The sequence below is a fragment of the Chiloscyllium punctatum genome, chromosome 47, assembly GCF_047496795.1.
Source record: "Chiloscyllium punctatum isolate Juve2018m chromosome 47, sChiPun1.3, whole genome shotgun sequence".
In the NCBI taxonomy this organism is placed as follows: domain Eukaryota; kingdom Metazoa; phylum Chordata; class Chondrichthyes; order Orectolobiformes; family Hemiscylliidae; genus Chiloscyllium; species Chiloscyllium punctatum.
In genome coordinates this window covers 42,166,137-42,185,445 of record NC_092785.1, presented here as the reverse complement: position 1 = coordinate 42,185,445, position 19,309 = coordinate 42,166,137, and the positions used below count along the sequence as shown (strand labels likewise).

Genomic DNA, 19,309 nt, shown 5'->3' with positions numbered 1-19,309 from the left:
AACCTGCCCCCCTCTCTCTCTCTCTCTGTGACAGTCTCTCTAACCTGCCCTCTTCTCTCTCTCTCTCTCTCTCTCTCTGTGACAGTCTCTCTAACCTGCCCTCTCTCTCTCTCTCTCTCTGTGACAGTCTCTCTAACCTGCCCCTCCTCTCTCTCTCTGTGACAGTCTCTCTAACCTGCCTCTCTCTCTCTCTCTCTCTGTGACAGTCTCTCTAACCTGCCCCTCTCTCTCTCTCTCTCTCTCTGTGACAGTCTCTCTAACCTGCCTCTCTCTCTCTCTCTCTCTCTCTCTGTGACAGTCTCTCTAACCTGCCCCTCTCTCTCTCTCTCTCTCTGTGACAGTCTCTCTAACCTGCCCCTCTCTCTCTCTCTCTCTCTCTGTGACAGTCTCTCTAACCTGCCCCTCTCTCTCTCTCTCTCTCTCTCTGTGACAGTCTCTCTAACCTGCCCCTCTCTCTCTCTCTCTCTCTCTGTGACAGTCTCTCTAACCTGCCCCTCTCTCTCTCTCTCTCTCTGTGACAGTCTCTCTAACCTGCCCCCTCTCTCTCTCTCTCTCTCTGTGACAGTCTCTCTAACCTGCCCTCTCTCTCTCTCTCTCTCTGTGACAGTCTCTCTAACCTGCCCCTCTCTCTCTCTCTCTCTCTGTGACAGTCTCTCTAACCTGCCCCTCTCTCTCTCTCTCTCTCTGTGACAGTCTCTCTAACCTGCCCCTCTCTCTCTCTCTCTCTCTCTGTGACAGTCTCTCTAACCTGCCCCTCTCTCTCTCTCTCTCTGTGACAGTCTCTCTAACCTGCCCCCTCTCTCTCTCTCTCTCTCTGTGACAGTCTCTCTAACCTGCCCCTCTCTCTCTCTCTCTCTCTGTGACAGTCTCTCTAACCTGCCCCTCTCTCTCTCTCTCTCTCTGTGACAGTCTCTCTAACCTGCCCCTCTCTCTCTCTCTCTCTGTGACAGTCTCTCTAACCTGCCCTCTCTCTCTCTCTCTCTCTCTCTGTGACAGTCTCTCTAACCTGCCCCTCTCTCTCTCTCTCTCTCTGTGACAGTCTCTCTAACCTGCCCCTCTCTCTCTCTCTCTCTACAGCTCTCTACCTCTCTCTCTCTCTCTCTCTCTGTGACAGTCTCTCTAACCTGCCCCTCTCTCTCTCTCTCTCTCTGTGACAGTCTCTCTAACCTGCCCCTCTCTCTCTCTCTCTCTGTGACAGTCTCTCTAACCTGCCCCTCTCTCTCTCTCTCTCTCTCTCTGTGACAGTCTCTCTAACCTGCCCTCTCTCTCTCTCTCTCTCTGTGACAGTCTCTCTAACCTGCCCCTCTCTCTCTCTCTCTCTCTCTGTGACAGTCTCTCTAACCTGCCCCTCCTCTCTCTCTCTCTGTGACAGTCTCTCTAACCTGCCCCTCTCTCTCTCTCTCTCTCTCTGTGACAGTCTCTCTAACCTGCCCCTCTCTCTCTCTCTCTCTCTGTGACAGTCTCTCTAACCTGCCCCTCTCTCTCTCTCTCTGGTACAGTCTCCCTAACCTGCCCCCCTCTCTCTCTCTCTCTCTCTCTGTGACAGTCTCTCTAACCTGCCCCTCTCTCTCTCTCTCTCTCTGTGACAGTCTCTCTAACCTGCCCCTCTCTCTCTCTCTCTCTCTCTCTCTCTGTGACATTCTCTCTAACCTGCCCCTCTCTCTCTCTCTCTCTGTGACAGTCTCTCTAACCTGCCCCTCTCTCTCTCTCTCTCTCTCTGTGACAGTCTCTCTAACCTGCCCCTCTCTCTCTCTCTCTGTGACAGTCTCTCTAACCTGCCCCTCTCTCTCTCTCTCTCTCTCTCTGTGACATTCTCTCTAACCTGCCCCTCTCTCTCTCTCTCTCTGTGACAGTCTCTCTAACCTGCCCCTCTCTCTCTCTCTCTCTCTCTCTCTGTGACAGTCTCTCTAACCTGCCCCCTCTCTCTCTCTCTCTCAGTGACAGTCTCTCTAACCTGCCCCTCTCTCTCTCTCTCTCTCTCTGTGACAGTCTCTCTAACCTGCCCCTCCCTCTCTCTCTCTCTGTGACAGTCTCTCTAACCTGCCCCCTCTCTCTCTCTCTCTCTCTCTGTGACAGTCTCTCTAACCTGCCCCTCTCTCTCTCTCTCTCTGTGACAGTCTCTCTAACCTGCCCCTCTCTCTCTCTCTGGTACAGTCTCCCTAACCTGCCCCCCTCTCTCTCTCTCTCTCTCTGTGACAGTCTCTCTAACCTGCCCCTCTCTCTCTCTCTCTCTCTGTGACAGTCTCTCTAACCTGCCCCTCTCTCTCTCTCTCTCTCTCTCTCTGTGACATTCTCTCTAACCTGCCCCTCTCTCTCTCTCTCTCTCTGTGACAGTCTCTCTAACCTGCCCCTCTCTCTCTCTCTCTCTCTCTGTGACAGTCTCTCTAACCTGCCCCTCTCTCTCTCTCTCTCTCTGTGACAGTCTCTCTAACCTGCCCCTCTCTCTCTCTCTCTCTCTCTCTCTGTGACAGTCTCTCTAACCTGCCCCTCTCTCTCTCTCTCTCTCTGTGACAGTCTCTCTAACCTGCCCCTCTCTCTCTCTCTCTCAGTGACAGTCTCTCTAACCTGCCCCTCTCTCTCTCTCTCTCTCTCTCTGTGACAGTCTCTCTAACCTGCCCCTCCCTCTCTCTCTCTCTGTGACAGTCTCTCTAACCTGCCCCTCTCTCTCTCTCTCTCTCTGTGACAGTCTCTCTAACCTGCCCCTCTCTCTCTCTCTCTCTCTGTGACAGTCTCTCTAACCTGCCCCTCTCTCTCTCTCTCTGGTACAGTCTCCCTAACCTGCCCCCCTCTCTCTCTCTCTCTCTCTCTGTGACAGTCTCTCTAACCTGCCCCTCTCTCTCTCTCTCTCTCTGTGACAGTCTCTCTAACCTGCCCCTCTCTCTCTCTCTCTCTCTCTCTCTCTCTGTGACATTCTCTCTAACCTGCCCCTCTCTCTCTCTCTCTCTCTGTGACAGTCTCTCTAACCTGCCCCTCTCTCTCTCTCTCTCTCTGTGACAGTCTCTCTAACCTGCCCCTCTCTCTCTCTCTCTCTCTGTGACAGTCTCTCTAACCTGCCCCCTCTCTCTCTCTCTCTCTCTCTCTGTGACATTCTCTCTAACCTGCCCCTCTCTCTCTCTCTCTCTGTGACAGTCTCTCTAACCTGCCCCTCTCTCTCTCTCTCTCTCTCTCTCTGTGACAGTCTCTCTAACCTGCCCCTCTCTCTCTCTCTCTCTGTGACAGTCTCTAACCTGCCTCTCTCTCTCTCTCTCTCTGTGACAGTCTCTCTAACCTGCCCCTCTCTCTCTCTCTCTCTCTGTGACAGTCTCTCTAACCTGCCCCTCTCTCTCTCTCTCTCTCTCTGTGACAGTCTCTCTAACCTGCCCCTCTCTCTCTCTCTCTCTCTGTGACAGTCTCTCTAACTTGCCCTCTCTCTCTCTCTGTGACAGTCTCTCTAACCTGCCCCTCTCTCTCTCTCTCTCTCTTGACAGTCTCTCTAACCTGCCCCTCTCTCTCTCTCTCTGTGACAGTCTCTCTAACCTGCCCCTCTCTCTCTCTCTCTCTGTGACAGTCTCTCTAACCTGCCCCTCTCTCTCTCTCTCTCTCTCTCTCTGTGACAGTCTCTCTAACCTGCCCCTCTCTCTCTCTCTCTCTCTCTGTGACAGTCTCTCTAACCTGCCCCTCTCTCTCTCTCTCTCTCTCTGTGACAGTCTCTCTAACCTGCCCCTCTCTCTCTCTCTCTCTCTCTGTGACAGTCTCTCTAACCTGCCCCTCTCTCTCTCTCTCTCTCTCTCTGTGACAGTCTCTCTAACTAGCCCCTCTCTCTCTCTCTCTCTCTCTGTGACAGTCTCTCTAACCTGCCCCTCTCTCTCTCTCTCTCTCTCTGTGACAGTCTCTCTAACCTGCCCCTCTCTCTCTCTCTCTGTGACAGTCTCTCTAACCTGCCCCTCTCTCTCTCTCTCTCTCTCTGTGACAGTCTCTCTAACCTGCCCCTCTCTCTCTCTCTCTCTCTGTGACAGTCTCTCTAACCTGCCCCTCTCTCTCTCTCTCTCTCTCTCTGTGACAGTCTCTCTAACCTGCCCCTCTCTCTCTCTCTCTCTCTGTGACAGTCTCTCTAACCTGCCCTCTCTCTCTCTCTCTCTCTCTCTGTGACAGTCTCTCTAACCTGCCCCCTCTCTCTCTCTCTCTCTCTCTGTGACAGTCTCTCTAACCTGCCCCTCTCTCTCTCTCTCTCTCTCTGTGACAGTCTCTCTAACCTGCCCCCTCTCTCTCTCTCTCTGTGACAGTCTCTCTAACCTGCCCCCTCTCTCTCTCTCTCTCTCTCTCTGTGACAGTCTCTCTAACCTGCCCCTCTCTCTCTCTCTCTCTGTGACAGTCTCTCTAACCTGCCCCTCTCTCTCTCTCTCTCTGTGACAGACTCTCTAACCTGCCCCTCTCTCTCTCTCTCTCTCTCTGTGACAGTCTCTCTAACCTGCCCTCTCTCTCTCTCTCTCTGTGACAGTCTCTCTAACCTGCCCCTCTCTCTCTCTCTCTCTCTGTGACAGTCTCTCTAACCTGCCCCTCTCTCTCTCTCTCTCTGTGACAGTCTCTCTAACCTGCCCTCTCTCTCTCTCTCTGTGACAGTCTCTCTAACCTGCCCCTCTCTCTCCCTCTCTCTCTCTCTGTGACAGTCTCTCTAACCTGCCCCTCTCTCTCTCTCTCTGTGACAGTCTCTCTAACCTGCCCCTCTCTCTCTCTCTCTCTCTGTGACAGTCTCTCTAACCTGCCCCCTCTCTCTCTCTCTCTCTCTGTGACAGTCTCTCTAACCTGCCCCTCTCTCTCTCTCTCTCTGTGACAGTCTCTCTAACCTGCCCTCTCTCTCTCTCTCTCTCTCTGTGACAGTCTCTCTAACCTGCCCCTCTCTCTCTCTCTCTCTGTGACAGTCTCTCTAACCTGCCCCTCTCTCTCTCTCTCTCTGTGACAGTCTCTCTAACCTGCCCCTCTCTCTCTCTCTCTCTCTGTGACAGTCTCTCTAACCTGCCCTCTCTCTCTCTCTCTCTCTCTCTCTGTGACAGTCTCTCTAACCTGCCCTCTCTCTCTCTCTCTCTCTCTGTGACAGTCTCTCTAACCTGCCCTCTCTCTCTCTCTCTCTCTGTGACAGTCTCTCTAACCTGCCCCTCTCTCTCTCTCTCTCTCTGTGACAGTCTCTCTAACCTGCCCCTCTCTCTCTCTCTCTCTGTGACAGTCTCTCTAACCTGCCTCTCTCTCTCTCTCTCTCTCTGTGACAGTCTCTCTAACCTGCCCCTCTCTCTCTCTCTCTCTCTGTGACAGTCTCTCTAACCTGCCCCTCTCTCTCTCTCTCTCTCTCTCTCTCTGTGACAGTCTCTCTAACCTGCCCCTCTCTCTCTCTCTCTGTGACAGTCTCTCTAACCTGCCTCTCTCTCTCTCTCTCTCTCTGTGACAGTCTCTCTAACCTGCCCCTCTCTCTCTCTCTCTCTCTCTGTGACAGTCTCTCTAACCTGCCCCCCTCTCTCTCTCTCTCTCTCTCTGTGACAGTCTCTCTAACCTGCCCCTCTCTCTCTCTCTCTCTCTGTGACAGTCTCTCTAACCTGCCCCTCTCTCTCTCTCTCTGTGACAGTCTCTCTAACCTGCCCCTCTCTCTCTCTCTCTGTGACAGTCTCTCTAACCTGCCCCTCTCTCTCTCTCTCTCTGTGACAGTCTCTCTAACCTGCCCCTCTCTCTCTCTCTGTCTCTCTGTGACAGTCTCTCTAACCTGCCCCTCTCTCTCTCTCTCTCTCTGTGACAGTCTCTCTAACCTGCCTCTCTCTCTCTCTCTCTCTCTCTGTGACAGTCTCTCTAACCTGCCCCTCTCTCTCTCTCTCTCTCTCTGTGACAGTCTCTCTAACCTGCCCCTCTCTCTCTCTCTCTGTGACAGTCTCTCTAACCTGCCCCTCTCTCTCTCTCTCTGTGACAGTCTCTCTAACCTGCCCCTCTCTCTCTCTCTCTCTCTCTGTGACAGTCTCTCTAACCTGCCCCTCTCTCTCTCTCTGTGACAGTCTCTCTAACCTGCCCCTCTCTCTCTCTCTCTCTGTGACAGTCTCTCTAACCTGCCCCCCCCTCTCTCTCTCTCTCTCTCTCTGTGACAGTCTCTCTAACCTGCCCCTCTCTCTCTCTCTCTGTGACATTCTCTCTAACCTGCCCCTCTCTCTCTCTCTCTCTCTCTCTCTGTGACAGACTCTCTAACCTGCCCCTCTCTCTCTCTCTCTGTGACAGTCTCTCTAACCTGCCCCTCTCTCTCTCTCTCTCTGTGACAGTCTCTCTAACCTGCCCCCCTCTCTCTCTCTCTCTCTCTGTGACAGTCTCTCTAACCTGCCTCTCTCTCTCTCTCTCTCTGTGACAGTCTCTCTAACCTGCCCCTCTCTCTCTCTCTCTGTGACAGTCTCTCTAACCTGCCCCTCTCTCTCTCTCTCTCTCTGTGACAGTCTCTCTAACCTGCCCCTCTCTCTCTCTCTCTGTGACAGTCTCTCTAACCTGCCCCTCTCTCTCTCTCTGTGACAGTCTCTCTAACCTCCCCCCTCTCTCTCTCTCTGTGACAGTCTCTCTAACCTGCCCCTCTCTCTCTCTCTCTCTCTCTGTGACAGTCTCTCTAACCTGCCCCTCTCTCTCTCTCTCTCTCTCTCTGTGACAGTCTCTCTAACCTCCCCCTCTCTCTCTCTCTGTGACAGTCTCTCTAACCTGCCCTCTCTCTCTCTCTCTCTCTCTGTGACAGTCTCTCTAACCTGCCCCTCTCTCTCTCTCTCTCTCTGTGACAGTCTCTCTAACCTGCCCCCTCTCTCTCTCTCTCTGTGACAGTCTCTCTAACCTGCCCCCTCTCTCTCTCTCTCTCTCTGTGACAGTCTCTCTAACCTGCCCCTCTCTCTCTCTCTCTGTGACAGTCTCTCTAACCTGCCCCTCTCTCTCTCTCTCTCTCTGTGACAGTCTCTCTAAACCTGCCCCTCTCTCCCCCTCTCTCTCTCTCTGTGACAGTCTCTCTAACCTGCCCCTCTCTCTCTCTCTGTGACAGTCTCTCTAACCTCCCCCTCTCTCTCTCTCTGTGACAGTCTCTCTAACCTGCCCCTCTCTCTCTCTCTCTCTCTGTGACAGTCTCTCTAACCTGCCCCTCCCTCTCTCTCTCTCTGTGACAGTCTCTCTAACCTGCCCCTCTCTCTCTCTCTCTCTCTCTGTGACAGTCTCTCTAACCTGCCCCTCTCTCTCTCTCTCTCTCTCTGTGACAGTCTCTCTAACCTGCCCCTCTCTCTCTCTCTCTCTCTCTCTGTGACAGTCTCTCTAACCTGGCCCTCTCTCTCTCTCTCTGTGACAGTCTCTCTAACCTGCCTCTCTCTCTCTCTCTCTCTCTCGAGACAGTCCTCTCTAACCTGCCCCTCTCTCTCTCTCTCTCTCTCTGTGACAGTCTCTCTAACCTGCCCCTCTCTCTCTCTCTCTCTCTCTCTGTGACAGTCTCTCTAACCTGCCCCTCTCTCTCTCTCTCTCTCTGTGACAGTCTCTCTAACCTGCCCCTCTCTCTCTCTCTCTCTCTGTGACAGTCTCTCTAACCTGCCCCTCTCTCTCCTCTCTCTGTGACAGTCTCTCTAACCTGCCCCTCTCTCTCTCTCTCTCTCTCTCTCTCTCTGTGACAGTCTCTCTAACCTGCCCTCTCTCTCTCTCTCTCTGTGACAGTCTCTCTAACCTGCCCCTCTCTCTCTCTCTCTCTCTCTGTGACAGTCTCTCTAACCTGCCCCTCTCTCTCTCTCTCTCTGTGACAGTCTCTCTAACCTGCCCCTCTCTCTCTCTCTCTCTCTGTGACAGTCTCTCTAACCTGCCCCTCTCTCTCTCTCTCTCTCTGTGACAGTCTCTCTAACCTGCCCCTCTCTCTCTCTCTCTCTGTGACAGTCTCTCTAACCTGCCCCTCTCTCTCTCTCTCTCTCTCTCTGTGACAGTCTCTCTAACCTGCCCCTCTCTCTCTCTCTCTGTGACAGTCTCTCTAACCTGCCTCTCTCTCTCTCTCTCTGTGACAGTCTCTCTAACCTGCCCCTCTCTCTCTCTCTCTCTCTGTGACAGTCTCTCTAACCTGCCCCTCTCTCTCTCTCTCTCAGTGACAGTCTCTCTAACCTGCCCCTCTCTCTCTCTCTCTCTCTCTGTGACAGTCTCTCTAACCTGCCCCTCCTCTCTCTCTCTCTGTGACAGTCTCTCTAACCTGCCCCTCTCTCTCTCTCTCTCTCTCTGTGACAGTCTCTCTAACCTGCCCCTCTCTCTCTCTCTCTCTGTGACAGTCTCTCTAACCTGCCCCTCTCTCTCTCTCTCTCTCTGTGACAGTCTCTCTAACCTGCCCCTCTCTCTCTCTCTCTCTCTCTGTGACAGTCTCTCTAACCTGCCCCTCTCTCTCTCTCTCTCTCTGTGACAGTCTCTCTAACCTGCCCCTCTCTCTCTCTCTCTGTGACAGTCTCTCTAACCTGCCCCTCTCTCTCTCTCTCTCTCTCTGTGACAGTCTCTCTAACCTGCCCCTCTCTCTCTCTCTCTCTCTCTGTGACAGTCTCTCTAACCTGCCCCTCTCTCTCTCTCTCTCTCTGTTACAGTCTCTCTAACCTGCCCCTCTCTCTCGCTCTCTCTCTCTGTGACAGTCTCTCTAACCTGCCCCCTCTCTCTCTCTCTCTGTGACAGTCTCTCTAACCTGCCCCTCTCTCTCTCTATCTCTCTCTCTCTGTGACAGTCTCTCTAACCTGCCCCCCTCTCTCTCTCTCTCTGTGACAGTCTCTCTAACCTGCCCCTCTCTCTCTCTCTCTCTCTCTCTCTCTGTGACAGTCTCTCTAACCTGCCCCTCTCTCTCTCTCTCTCTCTCTGTGACAGTCTCTCTAACCTGCCCCTCTCTCTCTCTCTCTCTCTGTGACAGTCTCTCTAACCTGCCCCTCTCTCTCTCTCTCTCTCTTGACAGTCTCTCTAACCTGCCCCTCTCTCTCTCTCTCTCTCTTGACAGTCTCTCTAACCTGCCCCCTCTCTCTCTCTCTCTCTCTCTCTCTGACCTTCTCTCTAACCTGCCCCTCTCTCTCTCTCTCTCTCTTGACAGTCCCTTCTACCTCCCCCCTCCTCTCTCTCTCTCTCTTGACAGTCTCTCTAACCTGCCCCTCTCTCTCTCTCTCTCTGTGACAGTCTCTCTAACCTGCCCCCTCTCTCTCTCTCTCTCTCTGTGACAGTCTCTCTAACCTGCCCCTCTCTCTCTCTCTCTCTCTCTGTGACAGTCTCTCTAACCTGCCCTCTCTCTCTCTCTCTGTGACAGTCTCTCTAACCTGCCCCTCTCTCTCTCTCTCTCTGTGACAGTCTCTCTAACCTGCCCCCTCTCTCTCTCTCTCTCTCTGTGACAGTCTCTCTAACCTGCCCCTCTCTCTCTCTCTCTCTGTGACAGTCTCTCTAACCTGCCCCTCTCTCTCTCTCTCTGTGACAGTCTCTCTAACCTGCCCCTCTCTCTCTCTCTCTCTCTGTGACAGTCCCTCTAACCTGCCCCTCTCTCTCTCTCTCTCTGTGACAGTCTCTCTAACCTGCCCCTCTCTCTCTCTCTCTCTCTGTGACAGTCTCTCTAACCTGCCCCTCTCTCTCTCTCTCTCTCTCTGTGACAGATTCTCTAACCTGCCCCTCTCTCTCTCTCTCTGTGACAGTCTCTCTAACCTGCCCCTCTCTCTCTCTCTCTCTGTGACAGTCTCTCTAACCTGCCCCTCTCTCTCTCTCTCTCTCTGTGACAGTCTCTCTAACCTGCCCCTCTCTCTCTCTCTCTCTCTCTCTGTGACAGTCTCTCTAACCTGCCCCTCTCTCTCTCTCTCTGTGACAGTCTCTCTAACCTGCCCCTCTCTCTCTCTCTCTCTCTGTGACAGTCTCTCTAACCTGCCCCTCTCTCTCTCTCTCTCTGTGACAGTCTCTCTAACCTGCCCCTCTCTCTCTCTCTCTCTCTGTGACAGTCTCTCTAACCTGCCCCTCTCTCTCTCTCTCTGTGACAGTCTCTCTAACCTGCCCCTCTCTCTCTCTCTCTCTCTCTGTGACAGTCTCTCTAACCTGCCCTCTCTCTCTCTCTCTCTGTGACAGTCTCTCTAACCTGCCTCTCTCTCTCTCTCTCTCTCTCTCTGTGACAGTCTCTCTAACCTGCCCCTCTCTCTCTCTCTCTCTCTCTGTGACAGTCTCTCTAACCTCCCCCTCTCTCTCCCTCTCCCTACACAGGGTCTAGATGAGCGCCAGCTGGATACCTATGAGTCCCTGCAACCTCAGAAGTTTCCGAAGCCGTAGTGTTTCCCGTTGGTGCCCGCTCTGAGGGTGTCGGGAGCACGACTCGTGCCATCTGGGTCAAATATCTTCATGCCAACGTTTCACTGCTTGACATGATCCACCTTTCATCAGATCAGCTACGCTTTTGAGTTTGTGATTCTTGCACAGCTGCTGCCCTTGTACTTCAGAGACTGTGGCTTTGGCCTCCACGGGGAACAGCAGGAGGCCATTCTGCCCCATTCTGTCTCCTCTCCCACGGGGAACAGCAGGAGGCCATTCTGCCCCATTCTCCAGCCTCTCCCGCGGGGAACAGCAGGAGGCCATTCTGCCCCATTCTCCCTCCTCTCCCACGGGGAACAGCAGGAGGCCATTCTGCCCCATTCTCCAGCCTCTCCCACGGGGAACAGCAGGAGGCCATTCTGCCCCATTCTCCAGCCTCTCCCACAGGAACTGCAGCAGGCCATTCAGTCCGGTTCCCCAGCCTGGCCCACAGGAACTCTTGGAGGAATTGACTCCCCCCCCCTCTCCGTCCTGTCCCACAGGAACAGCAGGAGGCCATTCAGCCCCCTCTCCGTCCTGTCCCACAGTAACAGCAGGAGGCCATTCAGCCCCCTCTCCAGCCTGTCCCTCAGGAACAGCAGGAGGCCATTCAGCCCCCTCTCTCCGCCCTGTCCCACAGGAACAGCAGGAGGCCATTCAGCCCCCTCTCTGCCCTGTCCCACAGGAACAGCAGGAGGCCATTCAGCCCCCTCTCCAGCCTGTCCCTCAGGAACAGCAGGAGGCCATTCAGCCCCCTCTCTCCGCCCTGTCCCACAGGAACAGCAGGAGGCCATTCAGCCCCCCTCTCTGCCCTGTCCCACAGTAACAGCAGGAGGCCATTCAGCCCCCCTCTCTGCCCTGTCTCACAGTAACAGCAGGAGGCCATTCTGCCCCCTCTCTGCCCTGTCCCACAGGAACAGCAGGAGGCCATTCTGCCCCATCTCTGCCCTGTCCCACAGTAACAGCAGGAGGCCATTCAGCCCCCTTCCGTCCTGTCCCACAGGAACAGCAGGAGGCCATTCAGCCCCCTCTCCGTCCTTGTCCAACAGTAACAGCAGGAGGCCATTCAGCCCCCTCTCTGCCCTGTCCCACAGGAACAGCAGGAGGCCATTCAGCCCCCTCTCTGCCCTGTCCCACAGGAACAGCAGGAGGCCATTCAGCCCCCTCTCCAGCCTGTCCCTCAGGAACAGCAGGAGGCCATTCAGCCCCCTCTCTCCGCCCTGTCCCACAGGAACAGCAGGAGGCCATTCAGCCCCCCTCTCTGCCCTGTCCCACAGTAACAGCAGGAGGCCATTCAGCCCCCCCTCCATCCTGTCCCACAGGAACAGCAGGAGGCCATTCAGCCCCCCCTCTGTCCTGTCCCACAGTAACAGCAGGAGGCCATTCTGCCCCCTCTCTGCCCTGTCCCACAGGAACAGCAGGAGGCCATTTTGCCCCCTCTCTGCCCTGTCCCACAGTAACAGCAGGAGGCCATTCAGCCCCCTTCCGTCCTGTCCCACAGGAACAGCAGGAGGCCATTCAGCCCCCCCCTCTCTGTCCTGTCCCACAGGAACAGCAGGAGGCCATTCAGCCCCCCCTCTGTCCTGTCCAGCACGAACAGGAGATGGCCATTCAGCCCTATTCTCCAGCCTGTACCACCAGTACAACAGGAGGCCATTCAGCCCTATTCTCCAGCCTGTCCCACAGTCACAACAGGAGGCCATTCAGCCCTATTCTCCAGCCTGTCCCACAGTCACAACAGGAGGCCATTCAGCCCTATTCTTCAGCCTGTCCCACAGTCACAACAGGAGGCCATTCAGCCCTATTCTCCAGCCTATCCCACAGTCACAACAGGAGGCCATTCAGCCCTATTCTCCAGCCTATCCCACAGTCACAACAGGAGGCCATTCAGCCCTATTCTTCAGCCTGTCCCACAGTCACAACAGGAGGCCATTCAGCCCTATTCTTCAGCCTGTCCCACAGTCACAACAGGAGGCCATTCAGCCCTTTTCTTCAGCCTGTCCCACAGTCACAACAGGAGGCCATTCAGCCCTATTCTCCAGCCTGTCCCACAGTCACAACAGGAGGCCATTCAGCCCTATTCTTCAGCCTGTCCCACAGTCACAACAGGAGGCCATTCAGCCCTATTCTTCAGCCTGTCCCACAGGAACTGGATGAGGCCATTCAGCCCCTTCTCTGGCCAATCTGCGTTGCATGAATTTGTATTTAAGTGCCTTTTACAATGCTCGTGTGTGCCTTGTGTATGGGGTTGGGGGAGCGGAGGGACACCAGGGGTGAACTATATTGGACCTGGGGAGTAGGGAGGTGACCGGGAGTGGGGTGGGTGCGTGTGGGTCGTTTGTGCAAGCTCGGGAAGTCTTGGAAAACCCTTCGGGTTCAGCTCGACCCCTCACGGTCTCCCTTCTGTCTCCCTCGTTTCTTCCCTGAACGGATTGTGAGCTCTCCCTTTCGCAAATAAACTCAAATTTGAGAGGCGCCAGTGTCAAGGAGTCCTCTGTCGAGTCCGGTTCCCTCGCACAGCTTCCAGCCCCTTGCCCCACGGCCTTTGTGTGGGACCGGAGTCTCAGGAGGTGAGGCCTAACCCAGAAGGAGAAGCCTGGGAGAGAAAGCTATCCCTCTCTCTCACACACACACACACACACACACACAGAGGGAAATGGAGAGGCCCTTAACCCATGTCTCCCCTCACAGGCAAACCTACTCTGGCCTGTCAGGGCCTCACAGTACACCTTTAATAGGCTGCACCTTCATTCTTTTACGCCAACACCGTTGGCGGCCATGTTGTCTAGGGCCTGAAAGGGTAATTCTCGGCCGACAAAGATGACTGGGCCAGAGTAAAGAAGGAGCAAATGCAGGACAGAGCTGAGGCTGGTTTTATCCTCAGATGTTGGTCATTTTCATAATGGAGTTGCTGCAATAGACACACCGTTGTTCACACAACTAGACTCTACTGGTTAGACCAGGCAGATGGGTATCTTAATATATAAAGGCTCACACACATATACACAAACAGGCACACACACACACACACACACCACACTACAGATACACACAAACATAGACAGACACACAGAGACACCGATACACATCCACATATACAAACAGAGACACAGACACACACAGCTACGCGCACACACACACAGACACTGATACACACAGAGACAGATACACACCGACATAGATACACATACCATATTCACACTGAGACACAGACTCACACTGAGACTCAGATACACACACACAGAGACACACATACACACACAGAGACACAGACACACACAGACACACACAGACACACACAGACACACACAGACACACACAGACACACACAGACACACACAGACACACACAGACACACACAGACAGACAGATGCATATACTCAGATACACAGAGACACATTCACTCACAGACACACTCACATACACACAGATAGACACTCACTCACAAATGCACAGACAGACACACCCACACAGACACAGACACATATACATATACATATACATACATTCACATCCACACACGCAGCTTCGACCACATCCTCTGGCAGCTCATTCCATACACGTACCACCCTCTGGGTGAAAAAGTTGCCCCTTAGGTCCCTTTTATATCTTTCCCCTCTCACCCTAAACCTATGCCCCTCTAGTTCTGGATCCCCGACCCCAGGGAAAAGACTTTGTCTATTTATCCTATCCATGTCCCTCATAATTTTATAAACCTCTATAAGGTCACCCCTCAGCCTCCGACGCTCCAGGGAAAACAGCCCCAGCCTGTTCAGCCTCTCCCTGTAGCTCAAACCCTCCAACCCTGACAACATCCTTGTAAATCTTTTCTGAGCCCTTTCAAGTTTCACAACATCTTTCCAATAGGAAGGAGACCAGAATGTTATCTTTATCTACCCTGTCAATATCCTGAAGACCTTGATTAGATTACCACTTAACCTTGTAAATTCAAGAAAATAAAGGCCTAGTTTCTCTAATTGCTCCTCATAATTTAACCATTGGATTGGACATGCTAAATTACCCCATAGTGCTCAGGGATGTGCAGGTTAGGGTGGATTGGCCATGCTAAATTACCCATAGTGCCCAGGGATGTGTAGGTTAGGGTGGATTGGCCATGCTAAATTACCCCATAGTGCTCAGGGATGTGTAGGTTAGGGTGGATTGGCCATGCTAAATTACCCCATAGTGCTCAGGGATGTGTAGGTTAGGGTGGATTGGCCATGCTAAATTACCCCATAGTGCTCAGGGATGTGTAGGTTAGGGTGGATTGGCCATGCTAAATTACCCCATAGTGTTCAGGGATGTGTAGGTTAGGGTGGATTGGCCATGCTAAATTACCCCATAGTGTTCAGGGATGTGTAGGTTAGGGTAGATTGGCCATGCTAAATTACCCATAGTGCCCAGGGATGTGTAGGTTAGGGTGGATTGGCCATGCTAAATTACCCCATAGTGTTCAGGGATGTGTAGGTTAGGGGGGATTGGCCATGCTAAATTACCCCATAGTGCTCATGGAAGTGTAGGTTAGGGTGGATTGGCCATGCTAAATTACCCCATAGTGCTCAGGGATGTGTAGGTTAGGGTGGATTGGCCATGCTAAATTACCCCATAGTGCTCATGGAAGTGTAGGTTAGGGTGGATTGGCCATGCTAAATTACCCCATAGTGCTCATGGAAGTGTAGGTTAGGGTGGATTGGCCATGCTAAATTACCCCATAGTGTTCAGGGATGTGTAGGTTAGGGTGGATTGGCCATGCTAAATTAACACATAGTGCTCAGGGATGTGTAGGTTAGGGTGGATTGGCCATGCTAAATTACCCCATAGTGCTCATGGAAGTGTAGGTTAGGGTGGATTGGCCATGCTAAATTACCCCATAGTGTTCAGGGATGTGTAGGTTAGGGGGGATTGGCCATGCTAAATTACCCCATAGTGCTCATGGAAGTGTAGGTTAGGGTGGATTGGCCATGCTAAATTACCCCATAGTGTTCAGGGATGTGTAGGTTAGGGTGGATTGGCCATGCTAAATTACCCCATAGTGCTCATGGAAGTGTAGGTTAGGGTGGATTGGCCATGCTAAATTACCCCATAGTGTTCAGGGATGTGTAGGTTAGGGTGGATTGGCCATGCTAAATTAACACATAGTGCTCAGGGATGTGTAGGTTAGGGTGGATTGGCCATGCTAAATTACCCCATAGTGCTCATGGAAGTGTAGGTTAGGGTGGATTGGCCATGCTAAATTACCCCATAGTGTTCAGGGATGTGTAGGTTAGGGTGGATTGGCCATGCTAAATTAACACATAGTGTTCAGGGATGTGCAGGTTAGGGTGGATTGGCCATGCTAAATAACCCCATAGTGCTCAGGGATGTGTAGGTTAGGGTGGATTGGCCATGCTAAATTACCCCATAGTGTTCAGGGATGTGTAGGTTAGGGTGGATTGGCCATGCTAAATTACCCCATAGTGTTCAGGGATGTGCAGGTTAGGGTGGATTGGCCATGCTAAATTACCCATAGTGTTCAGGAATGTGTAGGTTAGGGTGGATTGGCCATGCTAAATTACCCCATAGTGTTCAGGGATGTGTAGGTTAGGGTGGATTGGCCATGCTAAATTACCCCATAGTGTTCAGGGATTTGCAGGTTAGGGTGGATTGGCCATGCTAAATTACCCCATAGTGCTCATGGAAGTGTAGGTTAGGGTGGATTGGTCATGCTAAATTACCCCTCAGTGTTCAGGGATGTATAGGTTAGGGTGGATTGGCCATGCTAAATTACCCCATAGTGTCCAGGGATGTGTAGGTTAGGGTGGATTGGTCATGCTAAATTACCCCTCAGTGTTCAGGGATGTATAGGTTAGGGTGGATTGGCCATGCTAAATTACCCCAAAGTGTTCAGGGATGTGTAGGTTAGGGTGGATTAGCCATGCTAAATTACCCCATAGTGTTCAGGGATGTGTAGGTTAGGGTGGATTGGCCATGCTAAATTACCCCATAGTGTTCAGGGATGTGTAGGTTAGGGTGGATTAGCCATGCTAAATTACCCATAGTGTTCAGGGATGTGTAGGTTAGGGTGGATTGGCCATGCTAAATTACCCCATAGTGTTCAGGGATGTGTAGGTTAGGGTGGATTGGCCGTGCTAAATTACCCCATAGTGTTCAGGGATGTGTAGGTTAGGGTGGATTGGCCATGCTAAATTACCCCTCAGTGTTCAGGAATGTGTAGGTTAGGGTGGATTGGCCGTGCTAAATTACCCTTAGTGATCAGGGATGTGTAGGTTAGGGTGGATTGGCCATGCTAAATTACCCCATAGTGTTCAGGGATGTGTAGGTTAGGGTGGATTGGCCATGCTAAATTACCCCATAGTGTTCAGGGATGTGTAGGTTAGGGTGGATTGGCCATGCTAAATTACCCCATAGTGTTCAGGGATGTGTAGGTTAGGGTGGATTGGCCATGCTAAATTACCCCATAGTGTTCAGGGATGTGTAGGTTAGGGTGGATTGGCCATGCTAAATTACCCCATAGTGTTCAGGGATGTGCAGGTTAGGGTGGATAGGCCATGCTAAATTACCCATAGTGTTCAGGGATGTGAAGGTTAGGGTGGATTGGTCGTGCTAAATTACCCCATAGTGTTCAGGGATGTGAAGGTTAGGGTGGATTGGTTGTGCTAAATTACCCCATAGTGTTCAGGGATGTGCAGGTTAGGGTGGATTGGCCATGCTATATTACCCCATAGTGTTCAGGGATGTGCAGGTTAGGGTGGATTGGCCATGCTAAATTGTCCATAGTGTTCAGGGATGTGAAGGTTAGGGTGGATTGGCCATGCTATATTACCCCATAGTGTTCAGGGATGTGCAGGTTAGGGTGGATTGGCCATGCTAAATTGTCCATAGTGTTCAGGGATGTGAAGGTTAGGGTGGATTGGCCGTGCTAAATTACCCATAGTGATCAGGGATGTGTAGGTTAGGGTGGATTGGCCGTGCTAAATTACCCCATAGTGTTTAGGGATGTGTAGGTTAGGGTGGATTGGCCAGTGCTAAATTACCCCATAGTGTTCAGGGATGTGCAGGTTAGGGTGGATTGGCCATGCTAAATTACCCATAGTGTTCAGGGATGTGTAGGTTAGGGTGGATTGGCCATGCTAAATTACCCCATAGTGTTCAGGGATGTGTAGGTTAGGGTGGATTGGCCATGCTAAATTACCCCATAGTGTTCAGGGATGTGTAGGTTAGGGTGGATTGGCCATGCTAAATTACCCCATAGTGCTCAGGGATGTGTAGGTTAGGGTGCATCAGTCAGGGGTAAATGTCGAGTAATATGGGAGGGGACTGGGTCTCGGTGAGTTACTGTTCAGAGGGTCGGTGTGGACCTGTTGGGCCGAAGGGCCTGTTTCCACACTCTTTGAATTCTACGAATGTTTCTGTTTTGAGGTGTGGTGCCCAGATCTGCTCTCAGTACTCAGTGGGGTTTAACTGTGGTTTTGTGCAACTGCAGCATAATGTGTGTATCTGTGTACCCCTGCCCTTCAGCATCCCCATTGGCGTTGTTTGCTGTACTCTGCCCCTGTTCATGGCATTGTAACATGGCACCTCAATCCACAAATCCGATTGGATAGCCACTCTATTTAACTTTGTGTTCACTGAAATGCTTTGAAAATTCATTCACGGGGACAGTGTAGAGGGAGCTTTACTCTGTATCTAACCCCGTGCTGTCCCTGTCCTGGGAGTGTTTGATGGGGACAGTGTAGAGGGAGCTTTACTCTGTATCTAACCCCGTGCTGTCCCTGACCTGGGACAGTTTGATGTGGGGACAGTGTAGAGAGAGCTTTACTCTGTATCTAACCCCGTGCTGTCCCTGTCCTGGGAGTGTTTGATGGGGGGACAGTGTAGAGAGAGCTTTACTCTGTATCTAACCCCGTGCTGTCCCTGTCCTGGGAGTGTTTGATGGGGGGACAGTGTAGAGAGAGATTTACTCTGTATCTAACCTCGTGCTGTCCCTGTCCTGGGAGTGTTTGATGGGGGACTGTGTAGAGGGAGCTTTACTCTGTATCTAACCCCGTGCTGTCCCTGCCCTGGGAGTGTTCGATGCGGGGACAGTGTAGAGGGAGCTTTCCTCTGTATCTTACCCCGTGCTGTCCCTGTCCTGGGAGTGTTTGATGGGGGGACAGGGTAGAGGGAGCTTTCCTCTGTATCTTACCCTGTGCTGTCCCTGTCCTGGGAGTGTTTGATGGGGGACAGTGTAGAGAGAGCTTTCCTCTGTATCTAACCCCGTGCTGTCCCTGTCCTGGGAGGGTCTGATAGGGGACAGTGTAGAGGGAGCTTCACTCTGTATCTTACCCTGTGCTCACTGGCAGGATTCCTTGCCCCTCCCTAATTGCCCCAGGGACCAGTTACGGGTCCACCACGTTGCCGTGGATCTGGAGTCACCTGTAGGCCCAGACCAGGTCAGGTTGGCCAATTTCCCTCTCTGAAGGACATGAGTGAGCCAGATGGCATTTGTCCCAACAATCGACTACCAGATTGACGGTCAGCAGGAGATTCCTAAATCCAGGATGTTATTGAATTCAATTTCCACCACCGGCTATCGCGGGATTCGAACCCCAGAACATTATCTGGGTCTCGGGATGAACAGTCCATCATCTCCCGTGGGGACCTGTCCTCTCTTAATCTGAAATAAATAACCTGACGCTCGCTTCCGTTAAAATCCATCTGTCACAGCTTTGCCCACTCACCTCATCGATCGACATCCTGTTGTAACTTCCTGCCGCTGCCCAACACGGTCCAATTTTGCGTCATCAGCAAATTCGGCTAGTTGATCTTTTTTCAATGCTATTATCCAATGAACATTGTGAATAATTGAGGTCCCAACACCGTCATTTGTCAGTAATTTGCCCTCAATTCTGTGGGCTTCCACCTCAGCGAATAGTCTCTTGTGTGGGCCTTTATCAAGCCCCCTTTGGTGATCCAGTGAAAAGGGGAGGGAGCAGGAAGGGGATGGGAAGCTGGAGGCCTGAAGTTACAGGGTCGGTGGGGGGTGCCGGTG

General features: G+C 52.6%; 2 protein-coding genes across 2 annotated transcripts in view; both read left to right on the top strand.

Moving 5' to 3' along the window:
- Window positions 1–10,357, top strand: part of LOC140468686 (T-cell surface glycoprotein CD3 zeta chain-like) — a 684,153-nt gene extending 673,796 nt beyond the window's left edge. Inside the window, exon 7 of the mRNA XM_072564760.1 lies at window positions 10,195–10,357. Coding sequence (XP_072420861.1) covers window positions 10,195–10,260 — 66 coding nt within the window. The 3' untranslated portion in view covers window positions 10,261–10,357. The remainder of the gene's footprint in view (window positions 1–10,194) is intronic.
- The window catches only part of LOC140468612 (uncharacterized), a 1,157,363-nt gene that overhangs the window by 418,024 nt on the left and 720,030 nt on the right, over window positions 1–19,309 (top strand). The gene's annotated exons all lie outside the window — the stretch shown is intronic.